General features: G+C 47.0%; 1 protein-coding gene across 6 annotated transcripts in view; it reads left to right on the forward strand.

The window, feature by feature from the left end:
• The window catches only part of TTLL12 (Tubulin tyrosine ligase-like 12), a 386,517-nt gene that overhangs the window by 203,089 nt on the left and 160,584 nt on the right, over positions 1-22,844 (forward strand). For all 6 annotated transcript variants that reach the window (XM_075677907.1, XM_075677908.1, XM_075677909.1 and 3 more), the window contains one exon: positions 20,406-20,557. In XM_075677907.1, the coding sequence (XP_075534022.1) occupies positions 20,406-20,557 (152 nt within the window). The remainder of the gene's footprint in view (positions 1-20,405; positions 20,558-22,844) is intronic.

The raw sequence follows: 22,844 nt of genomic DNA on the forward strand, positions 1-22,844 counted from the left end.
AGGTTGCTTTATTTGTTAGGAAATTTTAATAAACCTTCTCATTTACGACAGCCTGTTCGTTTGCCATAATGATTCTCAAATGCTCGAAAGTTTAATTTTAGTTGCTTCTGTTTTATTACTTGCCCCTAGTGATACCTGTGCTGTCGTTATTCTCCTTGGCCATTTCTTGCAAATCCTCTTGTCTTTTGTTTTGCTCCTTTCTGTCTTTTTTTTACTATTCCGTTTCATATTAACATGGTATTACTTGTATAGTATGTATAACTTGCACTGCTTATGTCTTTTTTTTTTTTTTTGTATAACCTATACTTTGTTTTCCTTCCACTGTACAGATGAATTATTGTACTGCCCAACTGTCACGTTCTCGAAAAAGAGCAGCAGTATTGCAAATAAATTAATATCACATAATTTCTTGTGCCAGTGCCTTCAAGTCTCGAAACTCTGTGGGTCAGCGTATCATTTCCCCAATCGAATACAATTTATGGTACATATATGCTACAGACCACCCAATAGCTCCTACAATTTCATTTCCGAATTACACAATAACATTACCTCTATTCGATCCAAATATAACAAAGCTGCCATTTTTCTGCTTGGTGACTTTAACTTTCCACACATTGACCGGCAGAACTTGCAAGGCCAATCACGTGCATCTTGTAAGTTCGTTCAACTAACACTTGATTTTTCACTTTTGAATTTAACCAACCAACCTACTCGTATCAATAACATTTTGGATCTTGTTCTATCGTCCGCACCCACCAACGGGTATTACAATTCACAGTTCATACAGCTTCATGCTCACATCACCTGAAAACTAAACAAGTATTTGATTACAAAACATCAGCACTATTAACAATGGTTTGAAAAGCTTCACGTCGTCATTCTTCGCAACTTTTTTGAGTGCACAGTGAAGGAGAATTGATACCTGTACAAAGAAAAGTTGATGGAATTAGCACATGTGCATGTGCATATACCAAAGGCTTCATTTCGCGTTAACTCATCGAACCCGTGGTTCAGTAAAGCTCTTCGTACTCTGAAAAATAAAAAGAAGCGTCTCTACAGGACTGCCAAGCATGTGGACACACCTGTATCTTGCAACAAACATAAGTCTTGTGATGTAGCCTGCTGCAATGCCCTGTGTCAAACCAAGCGAAAATATTTCTCTTGCGATCTGCAATCACTGCTTTACAACAACCCAAAAGCTTTTGGAAAATGATCTCTCCTGTTAAAGATTCCGACATTTCACAACTACTTGATAGTTGCGGCTTTCCAATTGCATGAGAGCTTTCAGCATCTATCTTTAACAATTACTTCACGGCTGTATTTACAAAGAAAGACCATTCAAAAATACCAACACCGATCGAACTCGATTATCTGCACTTGGCTCCTATCAATATGACAAGCACTGGTGTTGCTGAGCTGATCAACAACCTCAAGATGTCAACTTCTTCCGGCATGGACGGTATGAACTCAAAAATCTTAAAACATACAGTAGTACCCTCTAGCACAGTCCTTTCTCGCTTGTTTCAAGCCGTACGACACAATCACTCTTGCTACCAGCTACACCAAATGAAGTGTGCTCCACGACTGCTAACCTTAAAGATACAGGGCCTGGCTTAGACAATATTTGTGTCAGGCATTTAAAACTGGTTGCGCATTTAGTTTGCGACACGCTCTGTAACATTATCAACCTTATGTTTAAAGAAGGTGCATTCCCTTCATTTTTAAAAAATGCCAAGATTATTCCTGTTTTTAAAACGAGCAACGAAACACACAGTTAATAATTACTGACCAATTGCAATTCTTTCCTGCCTTAGTAAACTCATTGAGAAATTATTTGTTAAACGTCTTAATAACTACTTAACGAAGTTTAAATTGCTAAAGAACAATCAATTTGGTTTCTGCCCTGGAAGTTCCACGAATCTAGCTGTTCTATCTCTAACTGACTACATAAAAAAAATGTATTGATTTGGAAAACTTAGTCGGATCTGTATTCTTAGACTTCAGTAAAGCTTATGACACGGTTAACCATCAAGTCCTGTTTCATAAACTTGACTCTTATGGTATAATCGGTCCTGCGCTAACATTCTTAAAAAATTATTTACTTGACCGGCCATACACAGTACATGCAGCAAATACTTTCTCAGTAACAAAATGTATTAACCAAGGTGTACCGCAGGTATCAGTTCTGGGCCCTTTGCTTTTCCTTTTATATATTAATGATCTTCCGGATTCTCTTAACTCCACCAACTATGTTCATTGCATTTTATACGCAGATGACACATCAATATATCTTCATCTGACAAATGTGTTACTACTCTTACTTCTAAGTTAAATATTTTATTAAGTAACATTATAAAATGGTGTAGCAACAATTACTTATTTCTTAATCCTTTAAAAACTAAATCTATGTTATTCAAAAGTGCTCAAAGGTCCTTAACTTCTATTCCTGAAGTAAAGCTTGGAATTCATTCAATTCCCGTTAGCACCGATGTCACTTTTCTTGGCATACATCTTGACCCTAACCTTACATTTCGCTCTCACTTCCAACATCTCAAGCACAAGACTGCGTTTGGTATACGTGCATTAATCAAAGCTCGCCCTTTTTTTTTCTCGTGAGGCTCTGCTAGCGTTGTATTATGCGTTCATTCAGTCACGTTAATTACGGCATTGTTTCATGGGGCAACACATACGCTTGTCACTTATAATCAATTCATCATATCCAAATCAGTCAATACGCATTATCACTTCTAGCTCCATGCAGTCCAATGTCTCTTTGTTACTTCACGCGTGTCATATCTTGCCTATTAATAATTTGTTCCAGTTTAACATACTCGTCTTACTTCTCAAGTTGCTTCATAATAACCTTACGTTTTCGTTCATTGCAGTTGACCTTTTGCAGAATAAAAATATAACCAGGTTTGTGGCTAACAATTTCTTGCTACCCATGGTTCAACCAATTGTGGCAAAAAAAAAACCATGTTCCTTTGCTGCAATTTCTCTTTAGAATGAGTTACCATCAACTATAAAATCCTGTACTTCTCTTGAAATTTTTAAAAATCACCTTAAGCATCATTTCCTGTGATAACTTAACTACGATCTGGCAGCATACCTTTGACTTTTCGCTCGCATGTCATTTCTTGTATTTCATCCATGCTTTTTTCCAACTTTCTTTTATAACAGGCTTTTTCGTGTGTGATTGTAAATGACATGTCTAATGATGTATTTGATCTGTAGACGTTCTTTATAATAACGCTAATTTGCTGACTATTGATATCACCATCAATGTTTTTATTATTAACCGAGGCTCCCACTACAGTTCTTTCACTTTGGAACCCTCGTCTGTATATTTGTCATGTTATAATTACTTCTTTTTTTTTGGAACCAATAAATCTGAATCTGAAACGTAGCAAATCACTTGGAAACTAACAAGTTCTTCTTTAAACATCGGCATGGTTTTAGAAAAGGACTACAGTCGAAACCACTTATAACATTACCGGTTTTAACAATCATCATTCATCATTATCAGCCTGGTTATGCCCACTGCAGGCCAAAGGCCTCTCCCATACTTCTCCAACTACCCCGGTCATGTACTAATTGTGGCCATGTTGTCCCTGCAAACTTCTTAATCTCATCCGCCCACCTAACTTTCTGCCGTCCCCTGCTACACTTTCCTTCCCTTGGAATCCAGTCCGTAACCCTTAATGACCATCGGTTATCTTCCCTCCTCATTACATGTCCTGCCCATGCCCATTTCTTTTTCTTGATTTCAACTAAGATGTCATTAACTCGCATTTGTTCCCTCACCCAATCTGCTCTTTTCTTATCCCTTAAGGTTACACCTATCATTCTTCTTTCCATAGCTCATTGCGTCGTCCTCAATTTAAGTAGAACCCTTTTCGTAAGCCTCCAGGTTTCTGCCCCGTACGTGAGTACTGGTAATACACAGCTGTTATACACTTTTCTCTTGAGGGATAATGGCAACCTGCCGTTCATGATCTGAGAATGCCTGCCAAACGCACCCCAGCCCATTCTTATTCTTCTGATTATTTCAGTCTCATGATCCGGATCTGCGGTCACTACCTGTCCTAAGTAGATGTATTCTCATACCGCTTCTAGTGCCTCGCTAGCTATTGTAAACTGCTGTTCTCTTCTGAGACTGTCAAACATTACTTTAGTTTTCTGCAGATTCATTTTTAGACCTACCCCTCTGCTTTGCCTCTCCAGGTCAGTGAGCATGCATTGCAATTGGTCCCCTGAGTTACTAAGCAAGGCAATATCATCAGCAAATCGCAAGTTACTAAGATATTCTCCATTAACTTTTATCCCCAATTCTTCCCAATCCAGGTCTCTCAATACCTCCTGTAAACAAGCTGTGAATAGCATTGGAGAGATCGTGTCTCCCTGCCTGATGCCTTTCTTTATTGGAATTTTGTTACTTTGTTTATGGAGGACTACAGTGGCTGTGGAGCCGCTATATATATCTGTCAGTATTTTTACATACGGCTCGTCTAAACTTTGATTTCGCAATGCCTCCATGACTTCTGAGGTTTCGACTGAATCAAACGCTTTCTCGTAATCTATGAAAGCTATATATAAGGGTTAGTTATACTCCGCACATTCCTCTATCACCTGATTGATAGTGTGAATATGGTCTATTGTTGAGTAGCCTTTACGGAATCCTGCCTGGTCCTTTGGTTGACAGAAGTCTAACGTGTTCCTGATTCTATTTGCGATTACCTTAGTAAATACTTTGTAGACTACGGACAGTAAGCTGATCAGTCTATAATTTTTCAAGTCTTTGGCCATGTTCTTATGGATTAGGATTGTGTTAGCGTTCTTCCAAGATTCCGGTACGCTCGAAGTCAAGAGGCATTGCGTATAAAGGGTGGCCAGTTTTTCTTGAACAATCTGCCACCATCCTTCAACAAATCTGCTGTTACCTGATCCTCCCGAGCTGCCTTCCCCCTTTGCATAGCTCCCAAGGCTTTCTTTACTCCTCCCGGCGTTACTTGTGGGATTTCAAATTCCTCTAGCCTATTTTCTCTTCCATTATCGTCGTGGGTGCCACTGGTACTGTATAAATCTCTATAGAACTCCTCAGCCGCGTGAACTATCTCATCCATATTACTAATGATATTGCCGGCTTTGTCTCTTAACGCATACATCTGGTTTTTGCCTATTGCTAGTTTCTTCTTCACTGCTTTTAGGCTTCCTCCATTCCTGAGAGCAGAGGAAGCCTAAAACAATATATCGGTTATAACAATGAGAAGCTGCTGCACCTTCAACTTTTTTATGGTGAAATAACCTGCCTACTACTATACCCCGATGCGGCATTATCGGTTATAACGATGAAGTCTGGCCGCTGAGTGTCCGAGCCGAAAGGTAGGGAAATGCGAAATCCTTGAAAAAAAAAAAGAGAAGTTCGAGCTGCTGCATGATGGGCTGCTGCTCCAACAGCCACCGCACGCTCATTTTCCAGCCATCTCCCCACAGCTCTCTCCCGTCGCCCTTCTTCCACCCCTCTGAACACAAACGGGCTGCACCCATAGCTCTTACGCTGCCCCCCTCCGAAGCATGAATGGACTGCGCCAACTGCGCCGCAATGAGATTGTGCAAATGTTGCTATCTGGCTCCTCATTGATCCTGTACTCACCCCTCCGCTTCTCTGCTTGCGCTGAGCTGTGCTCCCACAAGGGTTGCAGAAGATAGTGCTATCCTGTCCTCCTTCTCTCAAGAACCACTTCTCTCCTCATTCGGCGCAGTTCTGCAGACAGCTTAATCGCTCACATTCGTCATAGTTGGTTGCGTCGTAGTCGTTCCTGGCCAAGTGGTTTCTCAGCCTCGCTTGACTCGCCGTCGAAACGGAAGATGGCTGATCCACCCTCTGAGCATCGGCAATGCACAACGTTGCCGGTAAAAAGAAAGGGTGCGGCTATAGATTTGGAAACTAAGTGCTTCTAACCGATAAGACGATCATTGTGAATGTGCTTACATCAGATAGTGATGGCGTCTATGGCAGCAATGATGCGGTAGGGCAGGCTACCTCAACATGGTCCTCACAGGAGGCCTGGCAGGTGATTCAGTCCCTCCGGGGCTTCGTTTTTACAAGGAACCTTCCACTGCACTACGTGGAGCACTTGGATGCCTTGGAGAAAGATGTTGGCAAGCTTCGCATATAGCGTGCAAGGCTGGCAGACATAGGCCTTTCTCGTGCTAGCCAGTGAGAAGTACGTGGCGAGATGCTTGTGGTGATCTCTCCTCAGCTTTCCTTCTGGATTTTTCAAGCTGATAGGCTGCCACAGCAGCCTTCTAGGAATTTTTAAAAGACCCGTTCGAGGCCAATAAAGCGATGCCTTGGCGGTGCTCGCATATCGCTTGCTACCTGTGACACCTCTTTACAGTTCTTATAGCAGTGCCATTCTTTAACGCCGACAGCCGCGGCTTGTTACACACGATTAGAACGCCCAGGAAGCAGTTAAACGAGTGAACACAATCAGCAGCCTGATGGAGGAAATGGACGGAGGACGGGGAGGGGCATTGGTCTGCCTGCCATTATAGTTTTCTCACATCAGCTCTGGCATCCCCCTATTTCGATTTTTTCATTCAACCCGGTTGTAACAATTATCGGTTATAACAATGAAATTTTCGTGGTGCTTGAATATTGTTATAAGTGGGTTCGACTGTATCGTGTGAAACGCAACTAATCGAACTGACTACAGATATTTTCCTAAACGTGGATACGGGCCCACAGACAGATTGCATTTTCATAAATTTCGCTAAGGCTTTCGATCGCGTTGCTCATTGCCGTCTCATAGCTAAACTTTCATGCCTAAACATTGATTTCCAAACAGTATATAGGATGAGAAATTTCTTATCGTTCTGTAAGCAATTCACTGTGGTAGATAACCTAATTTCCAGTATCAGCATTGTAACATCTGGTGTACCACAAGGAAGCGTACTCGGACCATCACTTTTTCTGGTCTATATTAACGACCTGCCATCCAAAATGACATCATGCATTCGCTTGTTCGCAGACAATTGTGTGATCTATCGTCAAATCTGATCACCTTCCGGTCACGTCGCTCTTCTTGGCAAATGACCTTAAACACTGATAAATGCGAACTAAGCCTAAAAGCAGTGAAGAAGAAACTAGGAGTAGGCAAAAATCAGATGTATGCGTTAAGAGATAAAGCCGGCAATATCGTTACTAATATGGATGAGATAGTTCAAGTGGCTGAGGAGTTCTATAGAGATTTATACAGTACCAGTAACACCCACGGCGATAATGTGAGAGAGTATAGTCTAGAGAAACTTGAAATCCCACAAGTAACACCGGAGGAAGTAAAGAACGCCTTGGGAGCTATGCAAAGGGAGAAGGCAGCTGGGGAGGATAAGGTAACAGCAGATTTGTTGAAGGATGGGGGGAACATTGTCCTAGAAAGGCTGGCCACCCTATATACACAATGCCTCATGACCTCGAATGTACCGGAATCTTGGAAGAACGTTAACATAATCCTAATCCATAAGAAAGGGGACGCCAAAGACTTGAAAAATTATAGACCGATCAGCTTACTGTCCGTTGCCTACAAAGTATTTACTAAGGTAATCGCAAATAGAATCAGGAACACCTTAGACTTCTGTCAACCAAAGGACCAGGCAGGATTCCGTAAAGGCTACTCAACAATCGACCATATCCGGGTCGTGATCCACCCCGGTCGTGATCCACGATCCAGCCCGGGTCATGAACAAGGGAAGGCTTGTGGCACCCTCCGATAGACGGACGCTCCACAGCGTGGTGGCGCTGAACGATGACTGACCGGCGAGCAGCCGTGCTCGTCGGTGTTTATTGTGGTGCAGTGACCATTGTTGCCTGCCGAGCTTTAGCAGGCCACCGAGCTTGGCGGGCGAACCAAGATTATGCTCGAGGGGGCGTCACATACTTGCTACACCCCCCTTACCCCCAGTTTGTTTCTCAAATGAAAAACAAACGTCCATGTTCACAATATGACGCTCTGCCTCCACCCTAGCTGGGTCGACGGCGCCTGCTATCCAGGCGAGTAACGGCCCGGTGGCCTCCGCCGTCGAGTACTCTGCCTGGGCACCGATGTTGACGGGTCGGTTGTGGCAACGCCGGGTGCTGCCTGAGCCAGCCTTGCTCCATCCGGAGGGTTCGTAGTGGTCGGCCTTGCAAGTGGTGCTGGGCTCAACACCGGTCCAAGGGGTGCCGCACCACAGGCTACGGTTGCCGCCTCCGAGGTGGGTGGTACTCCGCTGGAAGCGACTGGTGCTGCTGCTAGTCCTCCTGCGGGCTGGAACTCAGTGGCAGTCGAGGGTGCTGGCCAGGTCCCGAGGCAAGGCCTGACATGGTCGGCGTGTCTGTGCCACATGGCCCCATCTGGCATGCGGACGAGCAGCGATGAGGCGCTGGCAGGAGACACCACCTGTCCCGCAGACCAGGGTGGGCCAGGACGGACTGGCGGAAACTGGAGCTCCCGACTCTGGCAAAGGCCCAGGACGGCATCCTTGGTCTGCAGCCTTCTGCTTCAGCTTCTGTGTCTCTGATTGGGCCTTGCGCAGCTTGCGCTTGCTGCGGGAGACCTCGCTCTTGAGCTGCCTGTTGCTGCTCTGCAGGCTCGTCATAATGTGCCGCATCTCCCGGTTGATTGGCTGAGCCTGCTCGCTGGACACCGACGAAGCCTCAAACTCAATGCGTAGATTCTCGTACTCTCGACGAATCTGTGCGATGTTGTCCTCGAGGCAGATGACCTCCGAGCAAAGATTCTTCTGGACAACCAGCTCCTCGCTTTCCATCTGCTCAATGTGGCGAAGGTGTGAGTTTTTGGCTGTCGACAACAAGGAGCGACACTCGTCCAGCTGAGTCTTGAGTTGCATGCTCTCGTTGCACAGCACGGAGAACTGGCTCTGTAGGCACTTGTACTTGGCCGTCCTCACCACCAGGCTCTCAGGCAGCGACCGCAGCTCTAGCCGCAGCTGCTCCACCGTCTTCAGGGCCTCCTTGTGGTCAAGCTGAAGCTGCTCCAGCTCCAGCAGCCGTGCCGATGCCAGCTCCCGCTGTTCCTCGAGCTGGCTCTGCAGGTCCTCCAAGGGCAGGGAGGCTGCTCCGCCACCACCGCCAGAGCCCCCAAAATCCACGTGTAGGCGGGACCAGGGTCTCTGTGGGAACGGCCAGGGGGTGCTTTCCACATTACGCGAGGCTCGCTGATGCTCTTGGCAGATTTGGCAGCTCTGCACCACATGCAGGCTGGCTTCCAGGTACTCTGGCAGACAAATGCCCAGTGCATGAATCCAGTTTCGGCCCAGCAGCGTCGGCGACGACCCCTTCCTTAAGTAAAGGGGAAGGGTTGCCTCCCTGTCGCTGACCTGTGCCTGACCCTGGACCTGGGAGAGTTGCCCGGAGGAGCTGCGCAGCATCACGCCCGAAGCCTCGACGGACACGCCGGGGAAAGCATGCTTGAAGAGCTTCCCGGCCATTACAGACATGCTGGCCCCTGTGTCCAGCTCCATGGAAATGGGGTGCCCGCAGATTTCGATGGTCAGCATGTATGGCGGCACAGACGACGGTACAAAGCCTGTGTGGCACATGTCGAAAATCGGCGGGTCCTCGGCCACAACGTGGAGCCTGGCCGAGGAAGAACTTGAGCTTGCTGCCACACGCCTCCGCTGCATACGCTTGTGACGGCTACCCTGGCCGTGAGCTTGTCTGGTACCTGGGCTTGAATCAGGCTGCTGCTGCTGTTGGCTGTTCGTCCTCCCCCTTTGGCATACACGTGCCAGGTGCCCAGTTTTTCTGCACGTAAAGCATTGTGCTTGAGAGAACTGGCACTGTGAACTGGCAGCACCACAGCGATCGCAGGTACTGCTCTTTGTCGCGAACTTGTTGACCGCCGCTTCCGTCGACGGTGAGCCAGTCGCACGGGAAATCTCGCCGGCGTCCTTGGCGGCAGCTTCCATTGCCAGCGCTGCCTTCACGGTGTCGTCCAGCGACAGGTCGGGAAGCTCCAGGAGTCGCGTCTGCATGGCGGGGTCGTTGATGCCGCAGACGAAACGGTCCCGGAGCAGCGAGTCCAGTTGGTCCCCGAAAGCGCAGGCACTCGCTAACCTTCATAGCGCAGCAACGAATTGCCCGAGGGTCTCTCCTTCCCGGTGGCTCCGGTTGTTGAAGCGGAAACGCTCCATTAGAGTGGACGGTGCTGGGTTAAAATGCGAGCGCAGTATGGCGAGCAGCTTACCCAGCGTCTTAACGTGCGGCGTGGCTGGCTTGAGAAGGTCAAGCAGGAGGCTGAAGACGCAGGTCCCGCAGCTGGCCAGGAAAATCTCCCGCTGTTTGGCATCGGGTGTGTCGTTTGCCCGGAAGAACACGTGGACTTGCTCCTCGTAAATTTGCCAGGCGGACCCATCTCCCTCGAACGGCTCGAGCCTTCCGTACAGCGGCATGGCGATAGCAACGGGGGGCGGTGTTTCGGTGCTCGCGGCGGCGTGGAACGCTCCGTGGGTACTCGTCGCCATCCTCGACGCCAGTGTCACGAGGATCCCATCCTCGTCGCCAGTGTCACGATCCACCCCGGGTCGTGAACAAGGGAGGGCTTGTGGCACCCTTTGATAGACGGACGCTCCACAGCGTGCTGGTGCTGAACGATGACTGACCGGCGAGCAGCCGTGCTCGTCGGTGTTTATTGTGGTGCGGTGACCAATGTTGCCTGCTGAGCTTTAGCGGGCCACCGAGCTTGGCGGGCAAACCAAGATTATGCCCGAGGGGGTGTCACATACTTGCTACACACACTATCAATCAGGTGATAGAGAAATGTGCAGAATATAACCAACCCTTATATATAGCCTTCATTTATTACGAAAAAGCGTTTGATTCAATTGAAACCTCAGCAGTCATGGAGGCATTACGGAATCAGGGTGTAGGTGAGCCATATGTAAAAATACTGGAAGATATCTATAGCGGCTCCACAGCCACCGTAGTCCTCCATAAAGAAAGCAACAAAATCCCGATAAAGAAAGGCATCAGATAAGGAGATACGATCTCTCCAATGCTATTGACAGCATGTTTACAGGAAGTATTCAGAGACCTGGAGTGGGAAGAATTGGGGATAAAAGTTGATGGAGAATACCTTAGCAACTTTAGATTCGCTGATGATATTGCCTTGCTTAGTAACTCAGGAGACCAACTGCAATGCATGCTCACTGACCTGGAGAGGCAAAGCAGAAGGGTGGGTCTGAAAATTAATCTGCAGAAAAGTAAAATAATGTTTAACAGTCTCGGAAGAGAACAGCAGTTTACGATAGGTAGCGATGCACTGGAAGTGGTAAGGGAATACATCTACTTAGGGCAGGTAGTGACCACGGATCCGGATCATGAGACTGAAATAACCAGAAGAATAAGAATGGGCTGGGGGGCGTTTGGCAGGCATTCTCAAATCATGAACAGCAGGTTGCCACTATCCCTGAAGAGAAAAGTGTATAACAGCTGTGTCTTACCAGTACTCACGTATGAGGCAGAAACCTGGAGGCTTACGAAAAGGGTTCTGCTGAAATTGAGGACGACGCAATGAGCTATGGAAAGAAGAATGATGGGTGTAACTTTAAGGGATAAGAAAAGAGCAGATTGGGTGAAGGAACAAACGCAGGTAAATGATATCTTAGTTGAAATCAAGAAAAAGAAATGTAGAAAAAAGAAAAGCCGGACATGTAATGAGGAGGGAAGATAACCGATGGTCATTAAGGGTTACGGACTGGATTCCAAGGGAAGGGAAGCGTAGCAGGGGGCGGCAGAAAGTTAGGTGGTCGCATGAGATTAAGAAGTTTGGAGGGACAACATGGCCACAATTAGTACATGACCGGGGTAGTTGGAGAAGTATGGGAGAGGCCTTTGCCCTGCAGTGGGCGTAACCAGGCTGATGATGATGATGAATAATATTCGCCAGCCAAAAGACATTTTCCACTTTCGATTACTCACTGGATAAGAACCCCGTCACAACTGCTAAAGTCTCACGTTCGCTCAGTTATCTTAAACGTAACCTGTGCGTTGCTCCTGCCCTCACTAGACAAATCGCCTATCAGACATTTGTAAGGCCACAACTGGAATTCGCAGCCCCTATCTGGTCACCCCATCAAGCTTACCTAATCGCAACTCTCGAGTCTGTTCAAAACCACGCCGCCTGCTTTATTGTCAGAGATTATCACCGTGACTCTAGCTTGACGAGCATTAAGTCATCTTTATCCCTCTCATCTTCTGAACCACGAAGAACCGTAGCACTGCTTTGTCTTTCACAATATAGTCCATAGCATGCGTCCGTCCACCCTGCTGCTCACTCGTCCATCTCATACATCTCCGAGATCTGGCAACATTGATGCCTTCAGGTAGCATGTGTGGGTTTATTGACCAGTTGCCTCCACCCAAAAAGATACGTTCTCGTAACGCCTGCGGCAGAAAGGATGTTCCACATCCGCCGCCAAGGTATGCAAGCGGGGCCGCTGGCTAACACTCCGAGGGTTCCACTAGGTAACATAAATACCCAAGAAAGTGCACGGGAAAACGGCACCCCGGTAGCTCAATTGGTAGAACATCGCACGTGAAATGCGAAGGTTGTGGGATGTAAAGTTGCACCCGGCCATATCGAACTCGCAGAAAAATGCCAATCAGTTCAATATAGAGCATAATTCGATATAGGCCTGCTAAATAATTGGATGTCATAAAAGCACATACCATTTATAAAATCACTTTATTGATGAAACTAGCTTAGTTTTGCATGGAATAGTCCTGCATTTTCTTCTGCTTAGGAAATTTAGCTGCCTGCGACGCACGCACTTCTTCACATTCTCTAAGGAGTCGGAGCAGCTGAGGCCGCAACCTTCTGCATTCGCGCAGAAGCACCGGACTAGTGCGAGTGCACCAATAACTTCGGAGGATGTGGGCAAATGAACGTCGTTGCATTCCTCATTGTGCCCGTTTTCACTTGTGCTCGGTACGATGTCGGCAATTTAGTCTTCATTTTCAGGCTCTCCTGTGGTCGTGACACTATCATGTTCACTCACAAACTCGTCCGCTGTCGATTCGTCAACAGCTTCCAGAAATTTTGACAGCTCGCACCAAACTTCGGCAACACCGCTAACGGCTTCGTTTTGCATTGATCAGAATTGACAGTCATCACTGAGTTACGCGGAAGCTGGCACGGCTGAAACGATTTCGGATGAGTCACTTGTACACGGCCATGCGTATGCGTCGGGCGGCACGGGCACCGGGTCACGAGTTTGGCCACTTTAGCCCACTTATTCTTCAAGATCATGCTGATAGTACTCCTTTGAATCCTGCACACTGCGGGGACATCCGACTTCTCACCACATTCAACCCGATTTATGATTTCAAGCTTCACGACGAAAGGCGAATTCTGCCGCTTCATCAGAGCAACACTGCAGGAGAAGGCCCACAAGGTGCACGCACAATGAACCAGAAAAGCGGTGAGACAACTCGTACTTTCACCATCTTGTACGACGAGGGCATAAGAGCCTCTGATTGGCTGTCTGAGCAAGCGCTGCGGGCGCGCCAGGATCACTTTTTGCAGGGGGGTGTCGATGGCTCACCCGAGGCAGCGCGGTCATGGTAGGGAGAGTGGTTGGATGGAGCCGCGCCACCGGGTTTCCCCGCCACCGCAAGGGAAAGCCAACTTCTGGAGGCATTTTTCTGCCACTTGATGTTCGATATATCGGGAGCCGCTGCTATTTTTGTTCAATGCAAGCATAATTTTTGCGATATATACCTATTGTAACTATACCGTGCACAGGAATTGTTCGATGTAGAGAATAATTCCATGTAAACGGATTCGATATAGTCTGGTTCAACTGTATTTGGAACCTCAATATAAGAAGTGTGTTTTTATGCGATTTCAATATAACGAAATTTCGCTTTCACTGCAAAGGAATGACGAGACAATAAATGGAAACTTCCAGGGATGCAAATGGTTAAATGGTTGAATTAAAAGCGGCTGCTTGCAAATGCAACTCTCAAATCGCATGCGGTAGGATAAGAATGAGTGCCGAAGTTGAGCCGCATCATGTTCTGTCCAAGTGCGATAAGATCCTATCAATCCTATCAAAGTCCAAGTGCGATAAGATCCTATCACACCCCGCGCACTTTGCACTTCAGGTGCGAGTGAAAGTGTGTGAGGGTGAGAGAAGAAAGATGGTGGCTTTTTGAGTGCCGCCTTCCCGTGCTAGCAAAGGGAAAGAAGGGGAGGGGACCGCGCTCGTGGTAATGTGATCAAACATGCGTTGTGATTCCAGGGGCCCATCTCATTTGTGGCTGCGCTGTGCATGGCTGAAAGTGCGGCTGAGCGTATACACATCCGCGCATCCGCTTTAGAGATAATCTGACTCGTGTGCAAAGAGTGGGCGTGCCGACACAGCATGGCATCATGTAAGCTGCCTTATTGCGCATTTAGTATAGGAGGTTGCATAATTTCGAGTTTTAGTGACCTGTTGTTGATGAAGCATTCGCTTCCCGCTGCCGGCTCTTTTCCTGATAGTGTCGTCTTAGTGCGGGTGACACTATCAGCCATGGGTGTGGAGTGCACGCAAAAGTGTAGCTGGCTTTGCTTAATTCGTACCACCGACATGAAGATATAGTCGACATGGCGTGAATCCCAAATTGATGAAAATTAATTCCTTGCTCATTCAAACTTGCTTTTTTCGACTGCCCGATAATTTGGAATATTCTGTAGCCCATTTCTATGTAAAAAAAATTGATTGGTGACTGTAGTTATTTGTATAAAGGTTGAAGTGCAATATATGAAAATTTCAATGTAACGAAGCAAATTGCTTATTTTACCTAGTTTGTTATATCGAGGTTTAACTGTATTTCAACCATTGTCATACTGTCACTACGGATAGATGAAGTTACAGTCAATGCATGCATTGAATCTCCATCCCCTGGCAACAGAAACAAAGTCGACCGAGCTGTGACAGCTTAATAATCGCGGGTTGCTTCGCGGTAGTCCAATGTGGGACTCTTCCCTCTCTTAATCACTGCCTTTGTCGGTGCAAACCGCTTGAAGAAGGTGCCCAGGATTCTAGGCAACTTCTGAATGATTTCGCCTCGTATTTTTGCGGGACATACTGTACAATGAAACACCATTATAAAAGTAAATATATACAGGCACCGAGTTACATGTCTGAGCGATGAGATCGCAGCTTAAAAATTAAAGAAATTTTCACCTGCACGGCTGTTTATAAGGACTTTTTTCAGGACTTACTATCAGTGAGTGCAACCGGCTGGGTCCTGACATTGTTGAAACTGATGCTGATCGTGCAAGATTTTCCTATATGCTTAGTCAGTTTGTGTGGCTTGTTCATTTCCTTTTTGTTCACTAATTGATTTCCCATGTTTGTTGCTTATGTTTATTTATTACTTCGGTGCAACAAAGTGTTTGTCTATCTTGCCACACCTTTTACTGTAATGCTTATCAGAACGCTGCATTTTATGCCTTTATTTATTCAATTTACAAGTTTGGTGCTGTCAAGTATTCCTTTATTTTGCCTCGTCCCCCCTACTGTGACGCCCACCAGGGCGATATGGAGGTACTTGAATAGATAAATAAATAAAATGCAGCCAAACTTTCAACACTTAACGGTTTGGCTTGGCTTGCCCTGTGGTTTGGGTGTAGTCAGTGACTACTGGATCGATTAGGCTTTGCTAGTATCGGTTTTGAGAGGAGCCAGCAATATGGCCAACAACCATGCTGGCGACATTTTAAAACTAAAATTTCGATTGGTTGTTTCTGTGGCAAATTAGCACGTGGTTGAGCAAGCAGAATGCGAATATCAAATGGCGCTCTGTAAAGTGTCCAAAATTTCTGAAATTTCCACCAGGACCACACCTACTATAAGACCGTGGCACTTCAACAAAAGTGCATGTTGGTGGTGGTTGGAAGCGCGCACCTAGGGTATTAGGCTGGGTATGTATTCTGATAGTCTGTGAGTCTGTAGTCTGTAGTCTGTAGTCTGTAGTCTGTGAGCCTTTTGCGGGGACTGGGCTTTAGCAGCATTATACATTTACACGGGAAAACGTATGAAGGAGGAACGGATCAGCAGGATTCTACTGCATTGGCTTACATTGACTATCATCGTCAGGGGTTCTGCAGTCTTTTTTTCAGCTTCTGCATCAACAACATCTACTTTCTTCTGTTACAGTTGGCCTTTACAGTAGGCTGACTACAGTGGTGCTGTGTTTAAGAAATGTGCATGACAGTGGAACGTCACACTAAAAAAAGTTTAATGAAATACTGTATTTACTCGCATAATGATCGCACTTTCTTGTAAAAAAAATTTGACGCAAATTCAGGGGTGCGATCAGTGCAGGAGTCAAGTTTCCTGCGAAAAAAAAAATTAATTTTTTTGTTCAGCGTTTGCTGCGAGATGACAGCAGGTCAACAAATAGGTGGCTGCCACTGTATGTAGTGCGGGACACCAAAACAAAATGGCGGCCAGCGGAGCAAGCCAAACGTGCAGAACGCGATCTTTTTCTTCTCGTGAGTCCATTACAGGCATTCAAACAGTTTCTTCCGTATCAGTAATGAATAATGTTGTTAATATCGGCAAGTTTGCGGCAATAACGTAGCCATGTCCACTTTTAGGGGACAAAAACATGGGCGCACTTAGCTGCCAGTGACATAGAAACACATCGCGGGCATGCTGCGGAAACTGCGCCATTTTTCTTCACTACTATCCAAATACGGCATGTTTCTGCTATGGGTGGGGGAATATCTGAGCTGTGTTACGAGCGTCGGCGTATGCATAGGGTACACTTTTATAACATATTAGTGTAAACGTGGCTCTTATCATTGCCGCTCGCGATTTGTTGCATGCCCACGAGGGCAGACGAGAAGAATCGAAAGGCACCTTTTTTGTTTTTGTTGTTGTTGTTGTTGTTGACCACAACCATTATAAAACCTGCACCTAATAAAGGCATGTTTGGTTGTAGCTTTGTTTTTTTTGGCATGCTAGTGCGGAAAGTGATGGAAGGAATGAAATGGGGCATCTGCTTAAGAATGGTTGGTGCATGCAGACCGCCTGCTTTGTCTTGAAGAGCCGTTTGCCTAGCATTCGAGAGATGGTAAGCGCGGTTATTACTAGGTACACTTGGCACACAACATATCGCTGCGGCATGTTCGGGGTATGATCATTGCACGGGAAATAAATAAACGTTGACCTAGTGTCATCCCCACCAGTTCCCGACAGTCACTATATCGCGGCTCCTATGCGGACGTCCTCCTTACACATGGCATCACGGTACCTCATACCGTTCTATCTATTACGGTGAATTGCGTCTGCCTGCCAGTGGTCAATTTTGGCTTGACGACAAAAGTGCTGCCACGCGGGATGTCTCTGGCCCAGGTTTGCTCATTCGAGGATCACTCAATAGCATCTATTGAGGTAGACGACAATTCAGCCGATCCTCCTCTACCATCGCAGTCGACAACTTGTACCATCGCCGACTTACAAAAAATGATTGCGCCTGACATGCCGTCTGAGCACGCTCGTGAGCTCTACCGCGTTCTGTTTTCCTACAACGATATCTTTTACTTTAACGATCGTCCTTTGGCCCAAACTACAGCTGTTAAACATCGCATTAATACCGGCAATGCCCCTCCTATTCATCGCCGCCCGTATCGAGCGTCACCGGCTGAACGTCAAGTTATTCACGCAGAAGTTCGCAAAATGATTGCCAAGAACATCATAGAACCGTCATGTAGTCCATGGGCGTCACCTGTTGTACTGGTAAAAAAGAAGGATGGCTCATGGCGCTTTTGCATGGACTATTGGCACCTTAACAGGGTTACCAAAAAGGACGTGTATCCCCTACCTCGGATCGATGACGCCCTTGACTGCCTCCATGGTGCTCGCTACTTCTCCTCTATTGACCTCCACTCCGGCTACTGGCAGATTGCCGTGGACAATCTCGACCGCGAGAAGACTGCTTTTGTAACTTTGGACGGTCTTTATCAATTCAAAGTGATGCCGTTCGGTCTATATAACGCTCCTGCCACTCTTGAACGCATGATGGACTCCCTTCTTCATGGTTTCAAATGGTCCACATGCCTGTGCTACTTGGACGACGTTATAGTATTCTCCCCAACGTTCGCTACGCACCTCGAGCGCCTCTCGGCTGTCCTGGACGTTTTTCGTCGCGCCGGTCTGCAACTGAACGCATCAAAATTCAGCCGTCGCCAGATTACCGTCCTTGGGCATCTCGTTGGCGTGAACGGAGTGCAACCGGACCCAGGCAAGATCCATGCTGTTACGCACTTCCCTGTTCCGAAGTGTGTCAAGGATGTGCGCAGCTTCATCGGCCTTTGTTCCTACTTCCGCCTTTTCGTGAAAAATTTTGCGGCCATAGCACGACCACTAACCGAGCTTTTGAAAAAAGACGCCCCTTTCCAGTGGGGCGAAGACGAGGCCTCTGCATTCTCTCATCTAATCGACGTTCTCACAACACCTCCCGTTCTGGCCCATATCGGTCCTTCTGCGCCTACCGAAGTCCGTACTGATGCCAGCGGTCACAGAATTGGCGCAGTACTGGCACAACGCCAGCGCGGCAACGACTGTGTTATCACTTATGCCAGCAGGCTCCTCTCACCCTCCGAGCGCAACTATTCCATCACTGAGCGTGAATGTCTGGCCCTAGTTTGGGCGGTTGCGAAGTTCCGCCCATACTTATATGGCCGACCCTTTTCCGTTATCACAGATCATCACACGCTTTGCTGGTTATGCTCACTGAAAGATACACAAGGACGCTGACTGCCTGTGTTGTTACCAAGTAGACGAGCCTGACGACGCCGACAGTAGTACCGCCAATGGCATTTTCTCTGTGTCTGCCTTCACTAACATCGCCGATGAGCAGTACTGAGACCTACCGCTTCGAGCACTCATCGAGCGTCTGCGCTCTACACCTACCGACGCGTCCGTTCTCCGATATGTCCTCCAGGGCAGCATTCTGTACCGAAGGAACTTCCTCCTTGACGGATCTGATCTTCTTCTTGTCGTGCCAAGACATCTACGACAGACTGTGCTCTTTGAGATGCATGACGCACCTACTGCAGGACATCTTGGCGTAACACGCACGTACGACCGCGTCCGCCGCCGCTTCTATTGGCCTGGTCTCGCTCGCTCCGTCCGATGCTATGTTGCTGCCTGTGATACCTGCCAGCGTCGGAAAACACCTCAGGTGCTACTTGCCGGTCATCTCCAGCCGATCACTGTCCCTGTGGAACCATTCTTTCGTGTTGGATTAGACCTCCTCGGTCCCTTTCCCACGTCATCCTCTGGGAACAAATGGGTAGTCGTCGCAACTGATTACGCCACCCGGTACGCTATCACGCGGGCTCTCCCTACCAGTTGCGCCACTGACGTCGCGAACTTTCTCTTGCATGGCATTATCTTACTTCATGGCGCCCTGCGACAGCTGCTCACTGATCGTGGTCTTAACTTCCTCTCGAAAGTTATCGCCGACATTGTACGTTCCTGCTCCACTCAACACAAGCTGACTACCTCATACCATCCTCAAACCAATGGCCTCACAGAGCGGTTAAACCGTACTCTTACCGATATGCTGTCCAAGTACGTTTCCAAGGACCACCACGACTGGGACATTGCCCTTCCTTACGTCACATTTGCTTATAATTCTTCCCGGCACAACACCGCCGGATTTTCTCCCTTTTATCTACTCTACGGTCGCGAACCGACCTTGCCCCTTGACACAGCACTTCCTCCTGCTGCGATCTCAACAACCGAGTATGCGTGCGACGCCATCGCCCTCGCCGACCACGCACGCCAGCTTGCCCGTGCTCGACTGACGGACTCGCAAACCACTCAGCAGCGTCACTACAACGCCCGCCACCGTGACGTACAGTTTTCGCCTGGTGTGCTCGTGCTCTTGTGGTCGCCCTCTCGTCATGTCGGACTTTCAGAAAAGCTCCTTTCGCGATACACCGGGCCCTACCGCGTGCTGCGCCAGGTGACGCCTGTGACGTACGAAATTGCTCCTGTGAGCTCAACCTCGTCATCTACTCTGGCATCTAGTGATGTCGTGCACGTCAGTAGGCTCAAGGCCTACTACACTGCTTCCGAGTCCGGCCTTTAGTCGCTCCGGGACGGCGCTTTTGCCGCCGGGGGTAGTGCTACGGAATAGTATTACCAATGACGAAGAGGCGAGCAGTAAGAAGACGACGACGACGATTAGAGGCTAGCGCGGGCTGTTGCCTCTTGGCCAAGTGCGGCGTATTACATTCTAAATATACTTGTATATAGCTTTTCATCTGCGTCTTCTTACGTAACAATATCAAGCCTAAACTGCGCACTGTACCTCATGCACCCTCTTGTTGCAGGTGGCATGCAAGTATGTCTCTGACCCGGTGCTCTACCCACGAAGGGGCATTGGCCTGGTCAAGTTCGACTTCCGCTACATTGTTATCCTGCTCAGTGTGCGGCCGCTGCATCTGTACGCCTACCGCCACTTCTGGCTCCGCTTTGCCAACAAGTGAGAGAGGCACTGCATGAAGGCAAACAGCGGAGATGTTTTTGTTGGAAATTGAAGTTTGGGAATTTTGGCTCATTCTAGGATTTCATGAGTGTTGCGCCATGTATTGAGAAAAGTTAAAGTTTTTGCTTAAACAGAATTTATGGTTTTGAGAGATAGAGACACGCAAGTTTGAAAAAGAAAGAAAAGAAGCATTCTAATGGCACTCGCGCTGCCCTCATGAGGCAGTGCAATATGCTGTATACCAGAGGGGTACTTGCGTTCAGCAAGCTTATTGAGACACTTTTCTCAAGCATGCAAAATTGGCAAGAATACCGTCACTAAACATATTACTGTGATCTACAAACAGTGTGTTGCTTTTCTGATTTTGCTGTTCCAAGTTTACTGTTGCTTGTGAGCTGCATTAAAAGGCAAACCATCTTTAACAATGTTGGTGTACCTCAAAAGCAAGTCACAGTTTCTCCCAAAAGGTGAAACATCGATTGCGATAGCAAATTATTACACAGCTATATGAAGTAAGGATAGTAGTTTTATCATCCATATAAACACGTAAACATTCACTTACTAAATAAATGAAGAAGCGTGGTATCGCATGCGCACAGGCAAACATAAACACATCACACTCAATCACTGCAGACACTTGCTGTCAAAACACTGGCATGAAGAGCGGCAGGAACAGTGAGCGAATTGACCTTTGTGCTGCGCCTCGATTCAACACGAGCTGAGCCATATGAACACACCACACATGAAGGTATCGGTCTTCGGCACACCTAGGCTGTGTACTCATCGTAGATTGCTTTCCAGATAGAGCCTATGAGGCTGCACTCAGCTGTGCCATAGACAGCCGCCGTCACAGTGGACCCCCCAACCCCCTCAGTGCCTTGCATGCAGCGAAAGACTGCAAGGGCCTTCCTCCCTTGCACACATGAGATTGATCCACCATCCTCAGCTCACCCTCGCACACTTCCACTCGCACCCACACCATACAATGCGTGGCCACAATGTTATCACACTTCGCCTTTATACAGAACACCACGGCGATGCCGATGGCGGAAATATGCCAGGACGTTCAATTTATTGCTATTGCAATAAATGCACATGCTCAATGCAAGCATATTGAAAAATCCGTGCTATTGTTCGATATGTATATTAGTTGCATTATTTGTATTGGGTTGTATTTGTATTATCTGCATATTATTGTATCCTGTTGCCTTCTAGGATCTGTATCCACTTTAAACAGTTACTCATTACTTCTGTGTGCCCTTTTCGTTGTCTGTGTAGCCAAATATGTAGGGTGTAAAAAGTGCAATATCTAAAATATGCAAACCCACTGATATGTTCATTTTCCCAGCTGTTATGTGAGGCGTTCATGGGCCCGACCTAAATTCCATAGACTCCCGTGGATTATGTTTGCCTATGAGATGCCTGTGAAACTGATCCTATCAACCTTTAGCACCCGAACTCTGTCGAGTGAGGCTAGCGTAGCAGGACTCTTTGAGGAACTATCAGACATTGCTTGGGATATCATCGGCCTTAGTTAGATCAGAAGAACTGGAGAGGCTTATACAGTGCTGACTAACGGCCATGTTCTCTGCTGTAGACGTTTCTCAGGTAAGAAGCAATACAGGGTAGGATTCCTAATCTGTAAGGACACAACAGGCAACATTGACAAATTTTACAGCAATGATGAGAGGGTGGCAGTAGTCATAATTGAACTTAATAAGAGGCATAGATTAAAGGTAGTACAAGACTACGCTCCAACAACCAGTCACGACGATGAGAAAGTAGATAAGTTCTATGAATATGTTGAATTAGCGATGAGAAAAGTGCAAACTCGGTATACTGTAGTAACGGGCAACTTCAATGCAAAAGTGGGGAAAAAGCAGGCTAGTGAACAAGCAATTGGCAAATATGGCGACGATTCTAGGAATGCTAGAAGAGAGATGTTGATAGAATTCGCAGAAAGAAATAAGCTTCGCGTAATGAATACATTTTTCAGGAAGCGTAGCAAGTGAAAGCGGACTTGGAAAAGCCCTTATGGTGAAACAAGAAACGAAATTGATTTCATACTATCTGCCGATCCCAGCATAGTGCAGGATGTAAAAGTGATAGGTAGAGTAAAGAGCACTGATCATACATTAGTGAAGGGTAGGATTCATTTCAATTTCAAGAGAGAAAGAGCAAAATTGGTCAAGAAGGAACAGGTTAACGTAGAGGCAGTAAAGGTAAAAGCAAACAAATTCAGGCTGGTACTTGCAAACAAATATGCAGCCTTAGAACAGAGAGA

This window comes from Dermacentor variabilis, unplaced genomic scaffold (assembly GCF_050947875.1).
Source record: "Dermacentor variabilis isolate Ectoservices unplaced genomic scaffold, ASM5094787v1 scaffold_14, whole genome shotgun sequence".
NCBI classification, from domain to species: Eukaryota; Metazoa; Arthropoda; class Arachnida; order Ixodida; family Ixodidae; genus Dermacentor; species Dermacentor variabilis.